Below are 20,629 nucleotides of genomic sequence, written 5' to 3'. Positions count from 1 at the left end.
TATGGCTCAGCGCCCCTCAGTCTCGGTAGTGGTGGGGTGTATGGCTCAGCTCTCCTCAGTCTCGGTAGTGGGGTGTATGGCTCAGCTCTCCTCAGTCTTGGTAGTGGGGTGTATGGCTCAGCTCTCCTCAGTATTGGTAGTGGGGTGTATGGCCCAGCTCTCCTCAGTATTGGTAGTGGGGTGTATGGCTCAGCTCTCCTCATTATTGGTAGTGGGGTGTATGGCTCAGCTCTGTCTCAGTAGTGGGGTGTTTTGCTCAGCTCTGCCTCAGTAGTGGGGTGTATGGCTCAGCTCTCCTCATTATTGGTAGTGGGGTGTATGGCTCAGCTCTCTCTGTCTTGGTAGTGGGGTGTATGGCTCAGCTCTCTCTGTCTTGGTAGTGGGGTGTATGGCCCAGCTCTCCTCAGTCCCGGTAGTGGGGTGTATGGTTCCGCTCTCTCTGTCTTGGTAATGTGGTGTATGGCCCAGCACTCCTCAGTCTTGGCAATGGGGTGTATGGCCCAGATCTCTCTTGGTAGTGGGGTGCATGGCTCTGCTCTGTCTCAGTAGTGGGGTGCATGGCTCTGCTCTGTCTCAGTAGTGGGGTGTATGGCTCAGCTCTCCTCAGTCTTGGTAGTGGGGTGTATGGCTCAGCTCTCCTCAGTCTTGGTAGTGGGGTGTATGGCTCAGCTCTCCTCAGTCTTGGTAGTGGGGTGTATGGCTCAGCTCTCCTCATTATTGGTAGTGGGGTGTATGGCTCAGCTCTGTCTCAGTAGTGGGGTACATGGCTCTGCTCTGTCTCAGTAGTGGGGTGCATGGCTCAGCTCTGTCTCAGTATTGGGGTACATGGCTCCGCTCTGTCTCAGTATTGGGGTACATGGCTCCGCTCTGTCTCAGTAGTGGGGTGCATGGCTCCGCTCTGTCTCAGTAGTGGGGTACATGGCTCCGCTCTGTCTCAGTAGTGGGGTGCATGGCTCCGCTCTGTCTCAGTAGTGGGGTGCATGGCTCCGCTCTGTCTCAGTAGTGGGGTGCATGGCTCCGCTCTGTCTCAGTAGTGGGGTGCATGGCTCCGCTCTGTCTCAGTAGTGGGGTGCATGGCTCCGCTCTGTCTCAGTAATGGGGTGTATAGCTCAGCTCTCCTCAGTATTGGTAGTGGGGTGTATGGCTCAGCTCTCCTCAGTATTGGTAGTGGGGTGTATGGCTCAGCTCTCCTCATTATTGGTAGTGGGGTGTATGGCTCAGCTCTCCTCATTATTGGTAGTGGGGTGTATGGCTCAGCTCTGTCTCAGTAGTGGGGTGTATGGCTCCGCTCTGTCTCAGTATTGGGGTACATGGCTCAGCTCTGTCTCAGTAGTGGGGTACATGGCTCTGCTCTGTCTCAGTATTGGGGTACATGGCTCCGCTCTGTCTCAGTAGTGGGGTGCATGGCTCCGCTCTGTCTCAGTAGTGGGGTGCATGGCTCCGCTCTGTCTCAGTAATGGGGTGTATAGCTCAGCTCTCCTCAGTATTGGTAGTGGGGTGTATGGCTCAGCTCTGTCTCAGTAGTGGGGTGCATGGCTCCGCTCTGTCTCAGTAATGGGGTGTATAGCTCAGCTCTCCTCATTATTGGTAGTGGGGTGTATGGCTCAGCTCTGTCTCAGTAGTGGGGTACATGGCTCTGCTCTGTCTCAGTATTGGGGTACATGGCTCCGCTCTGTCTCAGTATTGGGGTGCATGGCTCCACTCTGTCTCAGTAGTGGGGTACATGGCTCCGCTCTGTCTCAGTAGTGGGGTACATGGCTCCGCTCTGTCTCAGTAGTGGGGTACATGGCTCAGCTCTGTCTCAGTAGTGGGGTGCATGGCTCCGCTCTGTCTCAGTATTGGGGTACATGGCTCCGCTCTGTCTCAGTATTGGGGTACATGGCTCCGCTCTGTCTCAGTATTGGGGTACATGGCTCCGCTCTGTCTCAGTAGTGGGGTGCATGGCTCCGCTCTGTCTCAGTATTGGGGTACATGGCTCCGCTCTGTCTCAGTAGTGGGGTGCATGGCTCCGCTCTGTCTCAGTAGTGGGGTACATGGCTCCGCTCTGTCTCAGTAGTGGGGTACATGGCTCAGCTCTGTCTCAGTATTGGGGTACATGGCTCCGCTCTGTCTCAGTATTGGGGTACATGGCTCCGCTCTGTCTCAGTAGTGGGGTACATGGCTCAGCTCTGTCTCAGTAGTGGGGTACATGGCTCCGCTCTGTCTCAGTAGTGGGGTACATGGCTCAGCTCTGTCTCAGTAGTGGGGTGCATGGCTCCGCTCTGTCTCAGTATTGGGGTGCATGGCTCCGCTCTGTCTCAGTATTGGGGTACATGGCTCCGCTCTGTCTCAGTATTGGGGTGCATGGCTCCGCTCTGTCTCAGTATTGGGGTGCATGGCTCCGCTCTGTCTCAGTATTGGGGTGCATGGCTCCGCTCTGTCTCAGTATTGGGGTACATGGCTCCGCTCTGTCTCAGTAGTGGGGTACATGGCTCAGCTCTGTCTCAGTAGTGGGGTGCATGGCTCCGCTCTGTCTCAGTAGTGGGGTACATGGCTCCGCTCTGTCTCAGTAGTGGGGTACATGGCTCAGCTCTGTCTCAGTAGTGGGGTGCATGGCTCCGCTCTGTCTCAGTATTGGGGTGCATGGCTCCGCTCTGTCTCAGTATTGGGGTACATGGCTCCGCTCTGTCTCAGTATTGGGGTGCATGGCTCCGCTCTGTCTCAGTATTGGGGTGCATGGCTCCGCTCTGTCTCAGTATTGGGGTGCATGGCTCCGCTCTGTCTCAGTATTGGGGTGCATGGCTCCGCTCTGTCTCAGTATTGGGGTGCATGGCTCCGCTCTGTCTCAGTATTGGGGTGCATGGCTCCGCTCTGTCTCAGTATTGGGGTACATGGCTCCGCTCTGTCTCAGTATTGGGGTACATGGCTCCGCTCTGTCTCAGTATTGGGGTACATGGCTCCGCTCTGTCTCAGTAGTGGGGTACATGGCTCCGCTCTGTCTCAGTATTGGGGTACATGGCTCAGCTCTGTCTCAGTATTGGGGTACATGGCTCCGCTCTGTCTCAGTATTGGGGTACATGGCTCCGCTCTGTCTCAGTAGTGGGGTGTATGGCTCCGCTCTGTCTCAGTATTGGGGTACATGGCTCCGCTCTGTCTCAGTATTGGGGTACATGGCTCCGCTCTGTCTCAGTAGTGGGGTACATGGCTCCGCTCTGTCTCAGTAGTGGGGTGTATGGCTCCGCTCTGTCTCAGTATTGGGGTACATGGCTCCGCTCTGTCTCAGTATTGGGGTACATGGCTCAGCTCTGTCTCAGTAGTGGGGTACATGGCTCCGCTCTGTCTCAGTAGTGGGGTGTATGGCTCAGCTCTGTCTCAGTAGTGGGGTGTATGGCTCCGCTCTGTCTCAGTATTGGGGTACATGGCTCCGCTCTGTCTCAGTATTGGGGTGTATGGCTCCGCTCTGTCTCAGTAGTGGGGTGTATGGCTCTGCTCTGTCTCAGTATTGGGGTACATGGCTCCGCTCTGTCTCAGTATTGGGGTACATGGCTCCGCTCTGTCTCAGTAGTGGGGTGTATGGCTCAGCTCTGTCTCAGTAGTGGGGTGTATGGCTCAGCTCTGTCTCAGTAGTGGGGTGTATGGCTCCGCTCTGTCTCAGTATTGGGGTACATGGCTCCGCTCTGTCTCAGTAGTGGGGTGTATGGCTCTGCTCTGTCTCAGTATTGGGGTACATGGCTCCGCTCTGTCTCAGTATTGGGGTACATGGCTCCGCTCTGTCTCAGTAGTGGGGTACATGGCTCCGCTCTGTCTCAGTAGTGGGGTACATGGCTCCGCTCTGTCTCAGTAGTGGGGTACATGACTCCGCTCTGTCTCAGTATTGGGGTACATGGCTCCGCTCTGTCTCAGTAGTGGGGTACATGGCTCCGCTCTGTCTCAGTAGTGGGGTGTATGGCTCCGCTCTGTCTCAGTAGTGGGGTACATGGCTCCGCTCTGTCTCAGTAGTGGGGTGTATGGCTCCGCTCTGTCTCAGTATTGGGGTACATGGCTCCGCTCTGTCTCAGTAGTGGGGTACATGGCTCCGCTCTGTCTCAGTATTGGGGTACATGGCTCCGCTCTGTCTCAGTAGTGGGGTGTATGGCTCCGCTCTGTCTCAGTATTGGGGTACATGGCTCCGCTCTGTCTCAGTAGTGGGGTACATGGCTCAGCTCTGTCTCAGTATTGGGGTACATGGCTCCGCTCTGTCTCAGTATTGGGGTACATGGCTCCGCTCTGTCTCAGTAGTGGGGTACATGGCTCCGCTCTGTCTCAGTATTGGGGTACATGGCTCCGCTCTGTCTCAGTAGTGGGGTGTATGGCTCCGCTCTGTCTCAGTAGTGGGGTACATGGCTCCGCTCTGTCTCAGTATTGGGGTACATGGCTCCGCTCTGTCTCAGTATTGGGGTACATGGCTCCGCTCTGTCTCAGTAGTGGGGTACATGGCTCCGCTCTGTCTCAGTATTGGGGTACATGGCTCCGCTCTGTCTCAGTAGTGGGGTACATGGCTCCGCTCTGTCTCAGTATTGGGGTACATGGCTCCGCTCTGTCTCAGTATTGGGGTACATGGCTCCGCTCTGTCTCAGTAGTGGGGTGTATGGCCCATATAACCCTTTACTGTCCTCCACTGGTCTCCTGGTTCTCCTCGGATGGGTGAAGCTCTCCGTAGAACGTTGGCTCCTCAGATTAAATACATTGTTTTCTTTGCTGTCACATTTTCTGCTCCTCCTACATCTGTCTTCAGCTATCAGTGGCTGAACCCTTCTGTACCTTTTACTGTCTAGATTGTAAGATTTTGGGTCCATGTATATGCTATGGGTGATGTATTACTAATAGCACAGCTCTGCAATAAATGTTGGTGCTTCATATATATATAGTGTATTGACTTGTCTGCTGAGCTCACACTCTTCTCTCCCCAGTCCGGTAGGTGCCTCTCTTAGCATTGCTGGTGGCTGTGTTGGAAGTGATAGACTTTTAGATGGTCTCCTCTCCTCCTCTGTATATCTCACCCGGGTCTGGAGTGCAGATGGAAGTGTAATGCTGTCCATTGGATGACCTGCGTGTTCTGCTCCACCAATAAAGAGCTTGGCCTGTGTGCTGACACTCAGAACACTGGCCAGCCGCTCTCACTCACCATCTAATACAATGAAATGCCAGTATATTGCATATGTGACCGGCTTCATTCCTGTACATGACGCTGATCATCCTCCAGCCAGAGCCATAACTTTCTTTCCTTCTTGCAGGATGGCCGAACCGCGCTTTAACAATCCCTATTTTTGGCCTCCACCTCCAGCGATGCCCAGCCAGGTGAGACTTGTTCAATGACCTTTAACCTTTGCTTCCTGCTACTGTACAGCCTGCGGCAGGAGTCGCCTCATTCTATGTATCATTATATCACAAATGTTACTGAGCCGGGGAGATGTGTACAGGAAGAAGACAGTGGGGTGTCCATCCCGGGTACAAGGCGGGAGCCCCCACTACAGCCAGCCAGTCAGACAGCCGCCAAATGTCACCACCACTCAGGGCAGATTGACACATAATTGCTGATCACAGCCACTACCTAATGGTCTGGGGAGATGAGATGTGTAATCACAGACTTACATAGACCCTTAACAACCCCCTCCCCCCAAATTACATAACATTTCTGATCACAGATAAGACAATCTATCTCCTTTATTAATGTGAAGAGTATGATATTATAGAACGCTCCCTTCTTCCTTTATTATGAATGCTCAGGAGACGTGTGATCACTCTTTGGTGTCACTCTGATTGGCCTCGCTGTGCTTTGCTGGACATTGTTATTGTTCTGCTTTTGTATTTATTAATATTCATCGATTGATAACTCGATGTATTGCATAATTCACGCTTTAGCTACAAATATTTACTACCGTTATAATGCATGCCGATTGTCCGATACCCATAAAGTTGGCCCCGTCTGGTAGTCTGCACCCTTTATCGGTTATAGCCAGCAATCAGAAGTCACCAACAGTTTTTGCAGAGCTGTTCAGTCCGGAATAAGAAATAAGACCCCACCCCACCCCCACCCAAAAGTGCATTCAGTCTAATTGTAGGATGACCAGACTGGTCGGTCAGTGGTATGGAAACCACTTTTGCAGTGATAAGTAGAGCAGACAGAGAGATACTGACAGCTTTGAGAGGGAGTAGAGTGAGATGAATAGATTGGAGAGGGAGAAGGCCAGCTTGGAAAGGGAGATGGCTTGGAGAGGGAGTAGAGTGAGACAGACAGCTTGGAGAGGGAGGAAAGGGAGACGGCTTGGAGAGGGAGTAGAGTGAGACAGACAGCTTGGAGAGGGAGGAAAGGGAGACGGCTTGGAGAGGGAGGAAAGGGAGACGGCTTGGAGAGGGAGGAAAGGGAGACGGCTTGGAGAGGGAGGAAAGGGAGACGGCTTGGAGAGGGAGTAGAGTGAGACAGACAGCTTGGAGAGGGAGGAAAGGGAGACGGCTTGGAGAGGGAGGAATGGGAGACGGCTTGGAGAGGGAGGAATGGGAGACGGCTTGGAGAGGGAGGAAAGGGGGACAGCTTGGAGAGGGAGGAAAGGGAGACAGCTTGGAGAGGTAGGAAAGAGAGACGGCTTGGAGAGATAGGGAAGGGAGACGGCTTGGAGAGGGAGGAAAGGGGGACAGCTTGGAGAGGGAGGAAAGGGAGACAGCTTGGAGAGGTAGGAAAGGGGGACGGCTTGGAGAGGTAGGAAAGGGGGACAGCTTGGAGAGGTAGGAAAGGGAGACAGCTTGGAGAGGGAAGAAAGGGGGACAGCTTGGAGAGGGAGGAAAGGGAGACGGCTTGGAGAGGGAGGAAAGGGAGACGACTTGGAGAGGTAGGAAAGGGAGACGGCTTGGAGAGGTAGGAAAGGGGGACAGCTTGGAGAGGTAGGAAAGGGAGACGGCTTGGAGAGGTAGGGAAGGGAGACGGCTTGGAGAGGGAGGAAAGGGGGACAGCTTGGAGAGGGAGGAAAGGGGGACAGCTTGGAGAGGGAGGAAAGGGGGACAGCTTGGAGAGGGAGGAAATGGGGACAGCTTGGAGAGGGAGGAAATGGGGACAGCTTGGAGAGGTAGGAAAGGGAGACGGCTTGGAGAGGGAGGAAAGGGGGACAGCTTGGAAAGGGATACAGATCGGAGAGGGAGTAGAGTGAGATGGACAGCTTGTAGAGGGAGGAAAGGAAGAAGGTCAGCTTGTAGAGGGAGAAGGTCATCTTGGACAGGGAGGAGAGGGGTTTGTGAACTCCTAGATGGGAAAGGGTCAGTTTGACTTCAGTGTGAAGGCTGAAGAATGTTAGTGGACAGTGACATTTTGCCCTTGGGATGGGTGTGGGGGGGGGGGTAAAAGGGGATCATCATTCAGCTGTTTACAATATACAGTATATATAGAAAATAATCTCCCCACCCTTTTTAAAATAATCCCATTTTGTTGTTTTGCAGCCTGAAATGAAAGACAGACACGGTTTTTGTTTTATCCAGCTTGCAACTTATACTCTCAGATTGTAAGCTCTAAGGAGCAGGGCCCTCTGATTCCTTCTGTATTAAAGTGTATTGTATTAATACTGTCTACCCATACATTGTAAAGCGCTGCGTAAGCGGTTGGCGCTATATAAATCCTGTATTATAATAATAATAATATAAATCCTGCATAATAATAATAATACCATCCAAGTGCAAGATAGAAGACCAACATGTCAGAATAAACAGAATCACTGAGTTGGCGATGGGGACCCCCCCATATGTTCGTATTTTGCTGGACCCCCTTTTACTGTAATTCCAGCCTTTAGTCTGTTGGGATTTGTCTCTACTAACTTTCCACATCTAGACTTTGCAATATTTGATATTTGGCCACTCTTCTCTTCTTTGCAGAATGGCTCGGGTTCAGTTACATTTGATGGTGACTTTTGTGGACTGCAGTCTAATAATTCCACAGATTTTCAATGGGGTTTAAGTCTGGCCTCTGACTAGGCCATGCAAGGATATTCCCCACCTTCTCCTCCAATCACCGTGTGCTCAATTGTTGCACATTCCCCGCCTTCTCCTCTAACCGCTTTGTGCTCATTGGTGGAATTCCCCGCCTTCTCCTCCCACCATTGTGTGCTCATTGGTGGACATTCCCCGCCTTCTCCTCCCACCACTGTGTGCTCATTGTTGCACATTCCCGCCTTCTCCTCCCACCATTGTGTGCTCATTGTTGCTGCGTGCTTTGGAAGGGAAACCTTCTTTTCATTCACAACTTTCTGCCAGCAGAGGGCAGCACATTTTCCTCAAGAATGTGACGGCATTTTGCCCCATCCATTTTTCCTTCTATCCTGACAAGTGCTCCAGTCCCTGCTGCAGAGTATCACCCCCATACCAGGATAATTTCACCCCCATAACGGGATATGACCACCCCCATAACGGGATATGACCACCCCCATACCAGGATCTGACCCCCTCTCCATGCTTTACTGTAGGAATGGTGTTATTTAGATGGATTTCCGCCAGACGTATCATTTGGTGTTGAGGCTAAATCATTCCATTTTAGACTCATCTGACCTGAACACCTTTTTCCATGTGACCTCAGAATCTTCACGGTGCATTTTGGCAAAGCTCAGTGGTGACGGCATGTTGCCTTTCTTGAGGAGCGGCTTTTTTCTTGCATCCCTCCCCTCATACAAGCCACATTTGTGGAGAATTGGTGATATTGGTGTCACATGCATAGAATGACCATCTTTGTCAGTTTCTGAAGGCCTCTTGGTGGCCTCTCTGACTAGTTTCCTCCAGTTTGGAGCAACATCCTGATCCAGGGGGGGTCTGTGTTCTACCAAATCTCTCCCACTTTTTAATAATAGACTTTACTCTGCTTCTAGGCATTGATAAAGCCTTTGTATACATCTCCTGACTTGTGCCAGTCCTTATCCCGGTGACAGCGTCACCCATAGGTGATTGTTTGCTTTAGCTGCACTAACAGGGACTGAAATGCTCCAGGAAAGCCATTTTCATGCTTAGCTAATCAAAATGTCTGCATCTGATCACAGGTGAAAGTCACATGGCTTTGTGTGCCAATGAGAAGGTGAATAGCTACACCTGATTGAGTTTATAAGTCATTTTTGGAGGGGTGGGGTGGGGGTGGGGGTGATCCTTTTTCCAACTCAGTGTTTCTGTTATTTATTTTTTCTGACATGTTGGATGGTATAAGTTGCACTCAGTAAATGCAGCTGGATAAAACAAAAACTGTGTCTGTCTTCATTTCAGGCTGCAAAGCAACAAAATGGGCTTATTTTAAAGAGGGTGGGGATTCTTTTCCATACCCTCTGTGTATATTTACACGTGGTTGGCTGTCTGTCCTTCATGCGGGTCCCGTCTTCTGCTCACACCGCAGCATTAGGCCTCCTCATGGCTTCACTGTGGCGGTTTGCTGGAGCAGATAAGAATTTATAGTTCACCTGAAGAAACAAACCAAGAAAGACAGAAGGACAGATGTGTCCATTCTCATTGCCTACCCTATCGAATGATCCAGATGGGACGATGGTTCCTATGACAGCGCAGGCGGCTGAGTACCAGACGGACTGTAAACAGGAGAGAGAAGCGTGTAACCCCCATAGTGCTGTCTATTAGGCAGAAAGCATTTATGAAATGAATAAAATGGCACTCACATGTGGCGGGCAGAACAACCCGTGTCTCCTGGGAGCCCGGAGTGATAAAGTGTGAACCAAGCCCCCGGAGTTGGAGGCTGCCTGATATAACCGATGTTCTCATGCGCAGTACGATACATGAACGCGTTTCCCAGCTTAGGCTGAGGAAGAAGCTTGGAAACGTGTTCCTGTATCCTCCTGTGCATGTAAACATCGGCTATGTCAGGCAGCCTCCTCCTCCGGGGTGCTGCTTCGGTGACGGTGTTCCTCCAGTGACCGCGGCTTTATTCCATCACCAGTGCGCTCTCACCCCCTTACCGGTGGCCAAGGCAGGGGTCCTAGTTCACACTTCATCACTTCCAGGAGACATGGACTCTTCTGCCCGCCACATGTGAGTGCAATTTTATTTCATAAATGCTTCCTGCTTAATATACGACACTATGGGATTTTACACTCTTGTCGTTGCCTTTTGTTTTTCAATGATTCAGTAGAGCGCCCTCTCTGGTCCAAGAGCAGCACCCCCATAGATAGATTATTGAAGATTAGGATTTGGGCTGATCATGTAATTTTCTTTGATGCTAGTGCTAGATCCTCACCTATTACCCCTAGGATGGTATGTAGCATATGGCTGCCATTATTTTCATTTATCATTATTATTATTAAAATAGTGTTTTTATCCATTTTATGTTTGTTGGTTTGGCTAATTGCTGTGAGCTTTTTGATGCATTGGGAGCGTGGTAAGTTACACTGGTGTTGGGGGCTGTGTGGTTTTTTTTTTTTCGTTTTTTGTTTTTTTTGGTCCTCAATAGCCCAATTAAAGTTGTAACAGCTCACCTGTGTGCAAACCCCCCCCCATTACTTACCTGAGCCCCATTGTGATCCAGCACAAGAGCCTCGACTCTCTGCTGTCAATCTTAGCCATTGAACCAGTGAGAAGAGCGAGGGGACAGGGCCGAGCTACGACTCTTAGTGTGTGAATGTACACAGTACAGCAGCTCGGGAGCGAGCCTGCTATGGGGGCAGGAGGCCGGGGCCAGGAGTTCCGGCAGGGGACCCGAGAAGAGGAGGATCGGGACTGCTCTGTGCAAAACCATTACAGAGCCGGTAATCATAACATGTTTGTTGTGTGCTTTTTTTAACTTGCCTTTAATATCACTTTAATTTAGTGCCTGACGGAGCTTCTCCTGTGCTGCATCCTCCATGCTGTCATTCTTTGTGATAAGGTGGCATTTGCTGTGTGATGTCATAGAATGAAGCCCGGCAATCAGCCTATGGGAGGTCAGAGCAGGCTCAGTTCATGTCAGAGACAGTTTTCCCTATGGTGATTGGGTGACCCCGCATCTGGAACTTCTTCCCTATGGTGATTGGGTGACCCCGCATCTGGAACTTCTTCCCTATGGTGATTGGGTGACCCCACATCTGGAACTTCTTCCCTATGGTGATTGGGTGACCCCGCATCTGGAACTTCTTCCCTATGGTGATTGGGTGACCCCGCATCTGGAACTTCTTCCCTATGGTGATTGGGTGACCCCGCATCTGGAAGTTCTTCCCTATGGTGATTGGGTGACCCCGCATCTGGAACTTCTTCCCTATGGTGATTGGGTGACCCCGCATCTGGAACTTCTTCCCTATGGTAATTGGGTGACCCCGCATCTGGAACTTCTTCCCTATGGTGATTGGGTGACCCCGCATCTGGAACTTCTTCCCTATGGTGATTGGGTGACCCCACATCTGGAACTTCTTCCCTATGGTGATTGGGTGACCCTGCATCTGGAAGTTCTTCCCTATGGTGATTGGGTGACCCTGCATCTGGAAGTTCTTCCCTATGGTGATTGGGTGACCCCGCATCTGGAAGTTCTTCCCTATGGTGATTGGGTGACCCCGCATCTGGAAGCTCTTCCCTTTTAATGATTGGGTGACCCCGTATCTGGCAGCTCTTCCCTCTGGGTGACCCCGTATCTGGCAGCTCTTCCCTCTGATTGGGTGACCCTGTATCTGGCAGTTTGAACATTTCTAAAGTAGATTTTCTGTGAATTCACACATCAGCCTGTTACCATCACAATGTACAGGTATTGATATGGAGGGATGACCACCATAGTATTGCTGGGATCAATCCTTGTCATATCTGTGTGTCCTGACCCTTCCCGCCTGTCCCTGTCATATCTGTGTGTCCTGACCCTTCCTGCCTCTCCTTGTCATATCTGTGTGTCCTGACCCTTCCCGCCTCTCCTTGTCATATCTGTGTGTCCTGACCCTTCCTGCCTGTCCCTGTCATATCTGTGTGTCTTGACCCTTCCTGCCTGTCCCTGTCATATCTGTGTGTCTTGACCCTTCCTACCTGTCCCTGTCATATCTGTGTGTCCTGACCCTTCCCGCCTCTCCCTGTCATATCTGTGTGTCCTGACCCTTCCCGCCTCTCCTTGTCATATCTGTGTGTCCTGACCCTTCCTGCCTCTCCTTGTCATATCTGTGTGTCCTGACCCTTCCTGCTTGTCCCTGTCATATATCTGTGTGTCCTGACCCTTCCTGCCTCTCCTTGTCATATCTGCGTGTCCTGACCCTTCCCGCTTGTCCTTGTCATATCTGTGTGTCCTGACCCTTCCTGCTTGTCCCTGTCATATATCTGTGTGTCCTGACCCTTCCTGCCTCTCCTTGTCATATCTGCGTGTCCTGACCCTTCCCGCTTGTCCTTGTCATATCTGTGTGTCCTGACCCTTCCTGCTTGTCCCTGTCATATATCTGTGTGTCCTGACCCTTCCTGCCTCTCCTTGTCATATCTGCGTGTCCTGACCCTTCCCGCTTGTCCTTGTCATATCTGTGTATCCTGACCCTTCCCGCCTGTCCCTGTCATATCTATGTGTCCTGACCCTTCCCGCCTCTCCTTGTCATATCTGTGTGTCCTGACCCTTCCCGCCTCTCCTTGTCATATCTGTGTGTCCTGACCCTTCCCGCCTCTCCTTGTCATATCTGTGTGTCCTGACCCTTCCTGCCTCTCCTTGTCATATCTGTGTGTCCTGACCCTTCCTGCTTGTCCCTGTCATATATCTGTGTGTCCTGACCCTTCCTGCCTCTCCTTGTCATATCTGCGTGTCCTGACCCTTCCCGCTTGTCCTTGTCATATCTGTGTGTCCTGACCCTTCCTGCTTGTCCCTGTCATATATCTGTGTGTCCTGACCCTTCCTGCCTCTCCTTGTCATATCTGCGTGTCCTGACCCTTCCCGCTTGTCCTTGTCATATCTGTGTGTCCTGACCCTTCCTGCTTGTCCCTGTCATATATCTGTGTGTCCTGACCCTTCCTGCCTCTCCTTGTCATATCTGCGTGTCCTGACCCTTCCCGCTTGTCCTTGTCATATCTGTGTATCCTGACCCTTCCCGCCTGTCCCTGTCATATCTATGTGTCCTGACCCTTCCCGCCTCTCCTTGTCATATCTGTGTGTCCTGACCCTTCCCGCCTCTCCTTGTCATATCTGTGTGTCCTGACCCTTCCTGCCTGTCCCTGTCATATCTGTGTGTCTTGACCCTTCCTGCCTGTCCCTGTCATATCTGTGTGTCTTGACCCTTCCTACCTGTCCCTGTCATATCTGTGTGTCCTGACCCTTCCCGCCTCTCCCTGTCATATCTGTGTGTCCTGACCCTTCCCGCCTCTCCTTGTCATATCTGTGTGTCCTGACCCTTCCTGCCTCTCCTTGTCATATCTGTGTGTCCTGACCCTTCCTGCTTGTCCCTGTCATATATCTGTGTGTCCTGACCCTTCCTGCCTCTCCTTGTCATATCTGCGTGTCCTGACCCTTCCCGCTTGTCCTTGTCATATCTGTGTGTCCTGACCCTTCCTGCTTGTCCCTGTCATATATCTGTGTGTCCTGACCCTTCCTGCCTCTCCTTGTCATATCTGCGTGTCCTGACCCTTCCCGCTTGTCCTTGTCATATCTGTGTGTCCTGACCCTTCCCGCCTCTCCTTGTCATATCTGTGTATCCTGACCCTTCCCGCCTGTCCCTGTCATATCTGTGTGTCCTGACCCTTCCCGCCTGTCCCTGTCATATCTATGTGTCCTGACCCTTCCCGCCTCTCCTTGTCATATCTGTGTGTCCTGACCCTTCCCGCCTCTCCTTGTCATATCTGTGTGTCCTGACCCTTCCCGCCTCTCCTTGTCATATCTGTGTGTCCTGACCCTTCCCGCCTCTCCTTGTCATATCTGTGTGTCCTGACCCTTCCCGCCTCTCCTTGTCATATCTGTGTGTCCTGACCCTTCCCGCCTCTCCTTGTCATATCTGTGTGTCCTGACCCTTCCCGCCTCTCCTTGTCATATCTGTGTGTCCTGACCCTTCCCGCCTCTCCTTGTCATATCTGTGTGTCCTGACCCTTCCCGCCTCTCCTTGTCATATCTGTGTGTCCTGACCCTTCCCGCCTGTCCCTGTCATATCTGTGTGTCCTGACCCTTCCCGCCTCTCCTTGTCATATCTGTGTGTCCTGACCCTTCCTGTCTGTCCCTGTCATATCTGTGTATCCTGACCCTTCCTGTCTGTCCTTGTCATATCTGTGTGTCCTGACCCTTCCCGCCTCTCCTTGTCATATCTGTGTGTCCTGACCCTTCCTGTCTGTCCTTGTCATATCTGTGTGTCCTGACCCTTCCTGCCTGTCCTTGTCCGTCACTGTTGTGTATGTAGTTGATCCCCGATCCTCTCCGAGTTCACGCTAACTCTTCTGCTCTTTGCTTAGTTGGATAACCTGGTGTTAATCAATAAGATCAAGGAACAACTGATGGCGGAAAAGATCCGACCTCCTCACTTGCCTCCTACTTCCGTCCCTTCGCAGCAATCTCTGCTCATCCCTTCCTCGCCAGCGGAGACCAGCCAGTCCGTCATGTCTCTACAGAAGCTGCAGCAAGTCCCAGGACTGCACCCACAAGCTGTTCCTCAGCCAGACGTGGCACTGCATGCCCGGCCTGCCACCAGCTCTGTCACAGGTAATCCATTCTACACAAGGATGGGGGAAAGGTGATCTCTCCCTGTATTGTGTGTGATATCTGATCTTACCATGGGGGGAGGGGGGCTCTAATTGACCTGCATATCTGTGAATGTCCCTTTGTATAGGTGGGAGGGGGGACATAGAACATGGATATGTAGCTGTACACAGGTGCTCCAGATCAGCAGGCGCCAACCAGTGGTCTCCAGTTCTGCCGCAGGGGCAGAGAGGCGGAGCATTGTGTGTATGAGGCAGCAGTGTGATTGGGGGGAGGGGGCAGAGAGGCGGAGCATTGTGTGTATGAGGCAGCAATGTGATTGGGGGGAAGGGGGGCAGAGAGGCGGAGCATTGTGTGTATGAGGCAGCAGTGTGATTGGGGGGAGGGGGGCAGAGAGGCGGAGCATTGTGTGTATGAGGCATCAGTGTGATCGGGTGGAGGGGGGCAGAGAGGCGGAGCATTGTGTGTATAAGGCATCAGTGTGATCCAGAGGGAGGGGCAGAAAGGCGGAGCATTGTGTGTATAAGGCAGCAGTGTGATCGGGGGGGGCAGAGAGGCAGAGCATTGTGTGTATAAGACAGCAGTGTGATCCAGGGGGAGGGGGGCAGAGAGGCGGAGCATTGTGTGTATAAGGCAGCAGTGTGATCCAGGAGGAGAGGGGCAGAGAGGCGGAGCATTGTGTGTATAAGGCAGCAGTGTGATCCAGAGGGAGGAGCAGAGAGGCGGAGCATTGTGTGTATGTAGCAGCAGTGTGATCGGGGGGGGAGAGGTGTAGCATTGTTTATATAAGGCAGCAGTGTGATTGGGGGGGGCAGAGAGTCGGAGCATTGTGTGTATAAGGCAGCAGTGTGATCGGGGGGAGGGGGGCCGAGAGGTGGAGCATTGTGTGTATATAGCAGCAGTGTGATCGGGGGGAGGGGGGCAGAGAGTCGGAGCATTGTGTGTATAAGGCAGCAGTGTGATCGGGGGGGGGGCAGAGAGTCGGAGCATTGTTTGTATAAGGGACCAGTGTGATCCAGGGGGAGGGGGCAGAGAGTCGGAGCATTGTTTGTATAAGGCAGCAGTGTTATCAGGGAGAGGGGGGCAGAGAGGCGGAGCATTGTGTGTATGTAGCAGCAGTGTGATCGGGGGGGCAGAGAGGTGGAGCATTGTGTGTATAAGGCAGCAGTGTGATCGGGGGGGGGGGGGGCAGAGAGTCGGAGCATTGTGTGTATAAGGCAGCAGTGTGATCGGGGGGGGGGGGCAGAGAGTCGGAGCATTGTTTGTATAAGGGACCAGTGTGATCCAGGGGGAGGGAGGGGGCAGAACAGCGTTTATATTTTTTGGAGAGTACATGAATGGATTCTAGTTTGGTCTCCTAGCTGTACGCAGGCAGATAAAAATGCTCTAAAGAGAGTGGTTGGAACAGCGCAAGAAATTGTGGGGTGTGATCTTGTTTCTCTAGAAGAAATATATGAGACTCCTTGCCTTTTGTAGAGCAGGAAAAATAGTGAGAGACCCGACTCATCCGGGTGTCATTTGTTTGAATTATTGTCATCTGGGAGACGTTTTTGGGTGATTAAAACTTGTACAGATAGATTTAAAGAGAGCTTCTTTCCCAGGACTATTAAGGCCATCAATGCAGGAATGAAAGAGGTCACATAGTCTTATTTTATTGTCTTGTTTAATTTTTAATATGAGGGCACTTTTTATAAATTTATAATGTGAGGACACATTGTGTGTGTGTATAAGGCAGCAGTGTGATCGGGGGGAGGGGTACAAAGAGGCGGAGCATTGTGTGTGTGTGTGTGTGTGTACAAGGCAGCAGTGTGATCGGGGGGGAGGGGTACAAAGAGGCGGAGCATTGTGTGTGTGTGTGTGTGTGTGTGTGTACAAGGCAGCAGTGTGATCGGGTGGAGGGGGGCAGAGAAGCAGAGCATTGGGTGTATAAGGCAGCAGTGTGATTGGGGGGAGGGGGGCAGAGAGGCAGAGCATTGTGTGTGTGTGTGTATAAGGCAGCAGTGTAATCGGGTGGAGGGGGGCAGAGAAGCGGAGCATTGGGTTTATAAGGCAGCAGTGTGATCGGGGGCAGAGAGGTGGAGCATTGTGTGTGTGTATAAAGCAGCAGTGTGCTAAGGTGGGGGGGCAGAGAAGCAGGGCATTGTGCGTATAAGGCAGCAGTGTGATCGGGTGGAGGGGGGCAAAGAGGCAGAGCATTGGGTGTATAAGGCAGCAGTGTGATCGGGTGGAGGGGGCAGAGAAGCGGAGCATTGGGTGTGTGAATAAGGCAGCAGTGTGATCAGGGGGAAGGGGGCAGAGAGGCGGAGCATTGTGTGTATAAGGCAGCAGCGTGATCAGGGGAGGGGGGCAGAGAGGCTGAGCATTGTGTATGTCTAAGGCAGCAGTGTGATCGGGGGGCAGAGAGGCGGAGCTTTGTGTGTGTGTATAAGGCAGCAGTGTGATCAGGGAAGGGGGCAGAAGCAGTGTGATAAGGGAAGGGGGTAGAGAGGCGGAGCATTGTGTGTGTATAAGGCAGTAGTGTGATCGGGGGGAGGGGGGCAGAGAGGCGGAGGATTGTGTGTATAAGGCAGCAGTGTGATCGGGGGAGGGGGGCAGAGAGGCGGAGGATTGTGTGTATAAGGCAGCAGTGTGATCGGGGGGCAGAGAGGCGGAGCTTTGTGTGTGTATAAGGCAGCAGTGTGATCAGGGAAGGGGGCAGAAGCAGTGTGATCAGGGAAGGGGGCAGAGAGGCGGAGCATTGTGTGTGTATAAGGCAGTAGTGTGATCGGGGGGAGGGGGGCAGAGAGGCGGAGGATTGTGTGTATAAGGCAGCAGTGTGATCGGGGGGCAGAGAGGCGGAGCTTTATGTGTGTGTATAAGGCAGCAGTGTGATCAGGGGGAGGGGTACAAAGAGGCGGAGCATTGTGTGTGTATAAGGCATGTTTGTGGTCTGTGAGGTCTGAAAGGTCGGAGACCGATGCTCCAGGTCATGCGCTCGTATAGCACTGCGCTGTAATGCTTTTGGTAATAGAATAGCAGAAGTGTTACAGTGCGGGCGATTGAATATTTCAGACCTAATTACAGACCTGGACTTTGTTGGAAATGGTTTTTGTCAGATTACCCGTGGCTGCCAGCCTGGTGTCGGTCAATGGTGACCTCTGACCCTCTCACCCCGCTTTTTGCAGCACTCCAGTCTGTCCTTTACGGCTCTGATCAGTTTTCTTTATCTGGATGAAAGATGATAATACACAACAATAAATGCAGACATGTGTAGTGTCCTCCTGAAGTCTCCGGGTACAGACCCCAGACTGCAGCGTTAGTCCGAACCTCCGGCTCCTGCAGCCTTGACTCATTTCTCTGATTTGTTTTCCAGGGCTGGGCCTTTTATCGTCCCGCACAAACGTCAGCACTTCAGAATCCAGCACCGGTACCAGCAGCGGCACTCCCTCTATTCCGACTTCCAACAGCCAAACTCGACTTATCGCCACCTCCCCGACCCTCATCTCAGGAATCACCAGCCCACCAATGCTGGACACCATAAAGACCATCCAAGGGCACAGCCTGCTGGGGCCCACCAAACCTGAGAGGGGGCGAAAGAAAATCAAGGCGGAGAACCACCCAGGAACCCCAGTGCTTGTTGTCCCTTACCCCATCCTGGCTTCAGGAGATATTGGAAAAGAGGGCAAGACCTACAGGTGAGGAGAAGGGGTCACAGGTGTGGAGAAGGGGCCACAGGCGAGGAGAACGCATTGTCGGGGGGGTTTGTCATATTGTCTCAGTATAGGGCTGTTATTGGCTGCACTGTGTTGCTTGCTGCTTACATCTATATGGCTAATTTTCTTCCTCTTTCCCTGGATTAAGGTGTAAAGTTTGCCCCCTGACCTTCTTCTCCAAGTCAGAGATGCAGATTCACTCCAAATCCCACACAGAGGCCAAACCTCATAAGTGCCCGCATTGTTCCAAATCGTTTGCCAATGCTTCATATCTAGCACAGCATCTGCGCATCCACCTCGGTGTCAAACCCTATCACTGCTCGTACTGCGAGAAATCCTTCCGCCAGCTCTCTCATCTCCAGCAGCACACCAGGTATGTGAGTACCGGACCCCGGTAATTACGCTTAGTCTGCCCAGCTTGCACTCTATATAATAGCAATCTTCTGATTTTTATAAACTGGTCCTTGTATTGGGACAGTCAGAGCTAAGCTGCATTGTGATGAGATGTAAAATATTAGTGGATTGTAGTTCTGGAAATGTATCTGTGGAGTGGGCAGTCATTTGGTCTCATCAACCACAAGAATAAGGTCATGTTATTGGCTGCTGTAGACTATACAAATGGAGGACCTGGAGGCTGTATGGGTGACGGAGCAGGAGACTGGGAACTATACAGACAGAGGAGCAGGAGACTGGGAACTATACAGACAGAGGAGCAGGAGACTGGGAACTATACAGACAGAGGAGCAGGAGACTGGGAACTATACAGACAGAGGAGCAGGAGACTGGGTACTATACAGGCGGAGGAGCAGGAGACTGGAAATTATACAGGCGGAGGAGCAGGAGACTGGGAATTATACAGGCGGAGGAGCAGGAGACTGGGTACTATACAGACGGAGGAGCAGGAGACTGGGAACTATACAGACAGAGGAGCAGGAGACTGGGTACTATACAGGCAGAGGAGCAGGAGACTGGGAACTATACAGAGGAGCAGGAGACTGGGAACTATACAGACAGAGGAGCAGGAGACTGGGAACTATACAGATGGAGGAGCAGGTGACTGGGAATTATACAGACAGAGGAGCAGGAGACTGGAAATTATACAGGCGGAGGAGCAGGAGACTGGGAATTATACAGGCGGAGGAGCAGGAGACTGGGTACTATACAGACGGAGGAGCAGGAGACTGGGTACTATACAGGCAGAGGAGCAGGAGACTGGGAACTATACAGAGGAGCAGGAGACTGGGTACTATACAGGCGGAGGAGCAGGAGACTGGGTACTATACAGGCGGAGGAGCAGGAGACTGGGTACTATACAGGCGGAGGAGCAGGAGACTGGCAACTATACAGACAGAGGAGCAGGAGACTGGGTACTATAGAGGCGGAGGAGCAGGAGACTGGGTACTATACAGGCGGAGGAGCAGGAGACTGGGAACTATACAGACAGAGGAGCAGGAGACTGGGTACTATACAGGCGGAGGAGCAGGAGACTGGGAACTATACAGACAGAGGAGCAGGAGACTGGGTACTATAGAGGCGGAGGAGCAGGAGACTGGGTACTATACAGGCGGAGGAGCAGGAGACTGGCAACTATACAGACAGAGGAGCAGGAGACTGGGTACTATAGAGGCGGAGGAGCAGGAGACTGGGTACTATACAGGCGGAGGAGCAGGAGACTGGAAACTATACAGACAGAGGAGCAGGAGACTGGGTACTATACAGGCGGAGGAGCAGGAGACTGGGAACTATACAGACAGAGGAGCAGGAGACTGGGTACTATACAGGCGGAGGAGCAGGAGACTGGCAACTATACAGACAGAGGAGCAGGGGACTGGGTACTATAGAGGCGGAGGAGCAGGAGACTGGGTACTATACAGGCGGAGGAGCAGGAGACTGGGAACTATACAGACAGAGGAGCAGGGGACTGGGTACTATACAGGCGGAGGAGCAGGAGACTGGGAACTATACAGACAGAGGAGCAGGAGACTGGGTACTATACAGGCGGAGGAGCAGGAGACTGGGTACTATACAGGCGGAGGAGCAGGAGACTGGGAACTATACAGACAGAGGAGCAGGAGACTGGGTACTATACAGGCGGAGGAGCAGGAGACTGGGAACTATACAGACAGAGGAGCAGGAGACTGGGTACTATACAGGCGGAGGAGCAGGAGACTGGGTACTATACAGGCGGAGGAGCAGGAGACTGGCAACTATACAGACAGAGGAGCAGGAGACTGGGTACTATAGAGGCGGAGGAGCAGGAGACTGGGTACTATACAGGCGGAGGAGCAGGAGACTGGGAACTATACAGACAGAGGAGCAGGAGACTGGGTACTATACAGGCGGAGGAGCAGGA

The 20,629-nt window shown here is 52.3% G+C and overlaps 1 protein-coding gene across 4 annotated transcripts in view; it reads left to right on the top strand.

Annotated features, from left to right (window-relative positions):
- ZNF362 (zinc finger protein 362) overlaps positions 1-20,629 on the top strand; it is a 48,815-nt gene that overhangs the window by 14,672 nt on the left and 13,514 nt on the right. For 2 of the 4 annotated variants that reach the window (XM_073601449.1, XM_073601448.1), the window contains exons 2-5: positions 5,253-5,316; positions 14,437-14,587; positions 17,937-18,258; positions 18,425-18,649. In XM_073601449.1, the coding sequence (XP_073457550.1) occupies positions 5,254-5,316; positions 14,437-14,587; positions 17,937-18,258; positions 18,425-18,649 (761 nt within the window). In that variant the 5' untranslated portion in view covers position 5,253. Of the gene's footprint in view, positions 1-5,252; positions 5,317-14,340; positions 14,588-17,936; positions 18,259-18,424; positions 18,650-20,629 lie in introns of all 4 variants that reach the window. The other 2 variants (XM_073601447.1, XM_073601445.1) reach the window with 1 other exon arrangement.

This window comes from Aquarana catesbeiana, linkage group LG10 (assembly GCF_042186555.1).
Source record: "Aquarana catesbeiana isolate 2022-GZ linkage group LG10, ASM4218655v1, whole genome shotgun sequence".
NCBI classification, from domain to species: Eukaryota; Metazoa; Chordata; class Amphibia; order Anura; family Ranidae; genus Aquarana; species Aquarana catesbeiana.
The sequence above is the reverse complement of the archived record's forward strand: the minus strand, read 5'-3'. Positions and strand labels throughout refer to the sequence as shown.